The sequence below is a fragment of the Phragmites australis genome, chromosome 15 (assembly GCF_958298935.1).
Source record: "Phragmites australis chromosome 15, lpPhrAust1.1, whole genome shotgun sequence".
NCBI lineage: Eukaryota > Viridiplantae > Streptophyta > Magnoliopsida > Poales > Poaceae > Phragmites > Phragmites australis.
The window spans coordinates 11,288,914-11,292,662 of NC_084935.1; the positions used below are offsets into that span (position 1 = coordinate 11,288,914).

Consider the following 3,749-nt stretch of genomic DNA (forward strand, 5'->3'; position numbering starts at 1 on the left):
AGAAACGTCTCATCTGACACATGATGATCTATTGATGCTCTGGTTCTCCCCACCCCCAAGTCCTATGACTGCATGCTCATTGCAATTTGTTGATTTGCAGCATGCCATCAGAGATACATATTATTATGATTTGTGAATCTATATGATAATTGGTAAGATTTACTTTAGTTGATTCAGTGTTTTTATAGATTTGCACCGTTTTCAACTGCTAGTGTGTTATTTTTTTTAATTTTAGCACATTCTTATGTTATGTCGTCTAGAAAGCAAGTATTTGGCGGTGAAAAAAAAAGAAAAAATAGGAGCCGAAGAGTTGATAGAATCACAGAAGAAGCCATTGATAAATTTTGAAGAGTAAAATGCACTTCATGGAATCTAGATGAGTTGGTGATAGTTGCTGTGGAGGAAGAAGCTAACGGGAATCCGAAAGATCATAGTCCTAAAGACCATATTGACAATGTAAGTGGCCATGACCTTAGAAAGTATTTAAGATTGATGTTATTTTATATACTTTAAGTGTTTATTAGAAATAATTTTTAATATATATATTTTGCCTTAAAATTAATATATTTATTAATTTTTTGATGTTCTAATGTAATAGCCCTATTTTTAGTTTCACTTTAGGTTACCAAAATCTCAGGACCGGTCCTGGTCTAGGGTGTAATAAATTTTCTTAACATAGAAGATTCAAAATTGAACGGCTTACATGTATTTTTTTTAAATCTGCGTTCCAAACTGGGTTTTAACCTAATGACAAAACCCTTCCGAAAACAACAAATGCTAGCCTGGAAGCGATTGAAACAAGGAAATTTATGTTCCTTTTCAAAAGAATTTATGCTGCTCTGTTATGAACATGGATGTGAGACAAAAATCGAACGAATTTATCTGCTCTAGTTCTTTCTCTTTTTCAACTATGTACACCTATAAAATCATCAGGTATGCACGAAGTGAGCTACAGGTCGAATAGAGCGAAACTGTACTAAACTAAGATAAATACTTCACATACAATTCATTTGTACAACTCCATTACAACAGAGTGATTTGAACCATTTGATTCGTAAGCGAGAAACCGCTCAAGTGATTTGAACCATTTGATCTCCTGGATGTAAATGAGTTGTACATATAGCAGCACTCCTAAACTAAAATGGTTATTATCTTCTCAATTCACAAAATTCAAAATTAATTAGCCACAAAATTACCCAATGAGCCTCCCCCCTTCCGGGAGGGCCGAGCGGCCTATATAAGCCGGTGCCGGCCGCCTGCCGTTGGCCGCATCCACCGGAGCACAACCCTCCTCCCTCGAAGGCCTCGGCTCCACTCTGTCCCCACCCATTCCGCAGCTCCCACCAAACCAAGAGCGGCACCATGGCGTCGGCGGCGAAGGAGGAGGTGATCGGAAAGCTCACCGTCCGCGTGGTGCGGGGCGCCAACCTGGCCATCGCCGACCCGCTCACCCACACCAGCGACCCCTACGTCGTCCTCCAATACGGTTCCCAGGTCCCGCGCCCGCCTAACCCTCCTTTCTTTCTCCCAGCATTGCCTGGACCCCCCTCCCCCCGGTGATCCGTCGGTCGCCGCCGGTGACCACGGCGCTCTGCGCAGCAGCGTCCTGGGGAATGGGGATCAGGCTTGGGAGTGTCGATCTTCCCGATCTCCTATGTGTATGTATGTCTGTCTGTCTGTCGGAGCCGTAAATCTGCTCGTGTTGCGCCTTAACAAGACACCAGAATGCTTTGCCGTCTCATCCTAGGTTCTTGTTGGGTGGCCGGTATGTAGATTGGTGAGCGATTCCATAGGGTCTCTGACTAGCTGCCGAACAAGACACCAGAATTTTTTCCGCTACTGTTCACGATGTATCTCAATGGTAGTGACTCGGCAGCTCAAACGGTAGAACCATATCCGGCAATTGATTCAGCTCACCTCGAAATGATAAAAACTGTGATGGCATATCTACTCAACCAAGGAATGTCTAACTCAATAAGGATGAATCCTGCAAATTTGCAAAGGATCACTCTGAATCTGGACTGCACAAATTTCATGCTCAAAATGGCATATTCATCAAGGAAGTAGTCTCTCTTCTTCCACGGTTGGCTGATGATATTTAGCCAACATGACTTTCCGTTGTGTCATTCTCAGCTATCAATTTCTAAAACTAAATCATGGAGTAGGTTATATAGTTGGGAGTCGTCGATGACTCAGCAAACTGTTTCTGCATCCCATGATTACCAACTCGATGCATAGTTTAATTCTCAGTAGTCTTATAGGAAGAGCTCTTGTTCTATTTTTTATCCAGCTGACTTCACGTCCTACGATATGGATGCCCCTCCAAATTCTCGCTGTTATTCTATGTTTATGTCATGAAAATTTTCTTTTGCTGATGTTACAGAAGGTGAAGACTAGTGTCCAGAAGAAGAATCCCAATCCAGTATGGAATGAAGTATTGCAGATCTCAGTCACAAATCCTACCAAGCCAGTGAAACTTGTAAGTTTTCTATTTTAATTGCTTCATCATATTTTGCTCTCCAAAACTATATGGACATATAAATAGGTTACGAAATTCCATATGGTACTCTATGATAAACCATTTAAGACTGCAGATTAACGATTTCTTAATCTGGCCAAAACAAAAAACTGAACACGGAAAATTTTCTTCTTTGGAGAAACATGAATGAACATAGAACCATTTCTATCATAAGTCTGTTGATAGTTGCTGCAGATATGAACCGAATTGAGCACCTAAGTTTTCAAGCGTGCATCAATCAGGCAAAATGATTCTTTGTTTCTGAATTGCTAATATCGTGCAGGAAGTTTTCGACGAGGACAAATTCACAGCAGATGACAGCATGGGTGTGGCTGAGATCAACATAATTGACATCTACGATGCTGCAAAGATGGATCTAAAGCATGCCTCCGACGGGACCAGGATCAAGACAATCTACCCAGTTGGTGTAAACTACCTTGGCGGTGAGAGCCATGTTTCATGGAAAGATGGCAAGGTTGTCCAAGACTTGATTCTGAAGCTGAAGAATGTTGAGAGTGGCCTGATCGTGCTGCAGCTGGAGTGGGTTCATGTTCCTGGTGTTAAGCTGTGAGCCATATCTAAATAATGGTCGTGATCGCTTTTATGGAGCTACATCTGTAGTTGGTTCCAGTTCCCAGTGTCACATTGTAAACTATGTGCCGGATGTTGTGATTTGCAGTGTATGTGTGATGTGTGCGCTGTTGATTTGAGTGTAATGTTTGTGTTATATTTGAGTACTTCCTGGTGTGGGTATGATGTTTGTGTATCAACAATAAGAAACGCCCAGTTGACTTGGCTGGAGTGAGTTGTAAATTAAAGAATTTAGAACTGAAATAGAAGCAACTGGTTGTTACTTGGTTTGAGTAAATTTTCAGCTTGTCCCTGCATTATGTGCTTGTTGGATCATATCAGTTCTCTTTTCCCCCTCGTACGGAAGGCATAAAATTTATTGATATTTTTCTGCTTAAAGAAAATTTGTTAATAATAATAACTGATGTTTTGTATTGTATCTTTCTCTGAGAGGATGGCAATGGTGTTTTCATGATGGAGAAATTCAGGTGGCTTCTGTTGGCAACACAATTGCCTTGAATTCGGATCACTGGGATCAAATTGAATGAACTCATGGTCCAACTACTCATATAGCTGATGCACGTTGCGCATCAGAACCACCTGGGTTATATTTTAGACCTCCGTTGTCAGAGTGTTATTTAAGACTGATGTCCTCATTGTC

General features: G+C 41.3%; 1 protein-coding gene across 1 annotated transcript; it reads left to right on the forward strand.

Moving 5' to 3' along the window:
- The first annotated feature begins 1,218 nt into the window (after positions 1-1,218).
- Positions 1,219-3,386, forward strand: LOC133892838 (GTPase activating protein 1-like). The gene is made up of 3 exons (XM_062333803.1): positions 1,219-1,494; positions 2,384-2,479; positions 2,802-3,386. The coding sequence occupies exons 1-3, from the start codon at positions 1,363-1,365 to the stop codon at positions 3,087-3,089; spliced, it is 516 nt and encodes a 171-aa protein (XP_062189787.1). The 5' UTR covers positions 1,219-1,362; the 3' UTR covers positions 3,090-3,386.
- The last annotated feature ends 363 nt before the right edge of the window (positions 3,387-3,749 follow it).

Excerpts from the sequence above, each read along its gene's own strand:
- LOC133892838 (XM_062333803.1), top strand. The coding sequence starts at position 1,363 with ATGGCGTCGGCGGCGAAGGAGGAGGTGATCGGAAAGCTCACCGTCCGC. Across the intron at positions 1,495-2,383 it reads TCCTCCAATACGGTTCCCAG|AAGGTGAAGACTAGTGTCCA; the intron begins GTCCCGCGCCCG and ends CTGATGTTACAG. Across the intron at positions 2,480-2,801 it reads CTACCAAGCCAGTGAAACTT|GAAGTTTTCGACGAGGACAA; the intron begins GTAAGTTTTCTA and ends AATATCGTGCAG.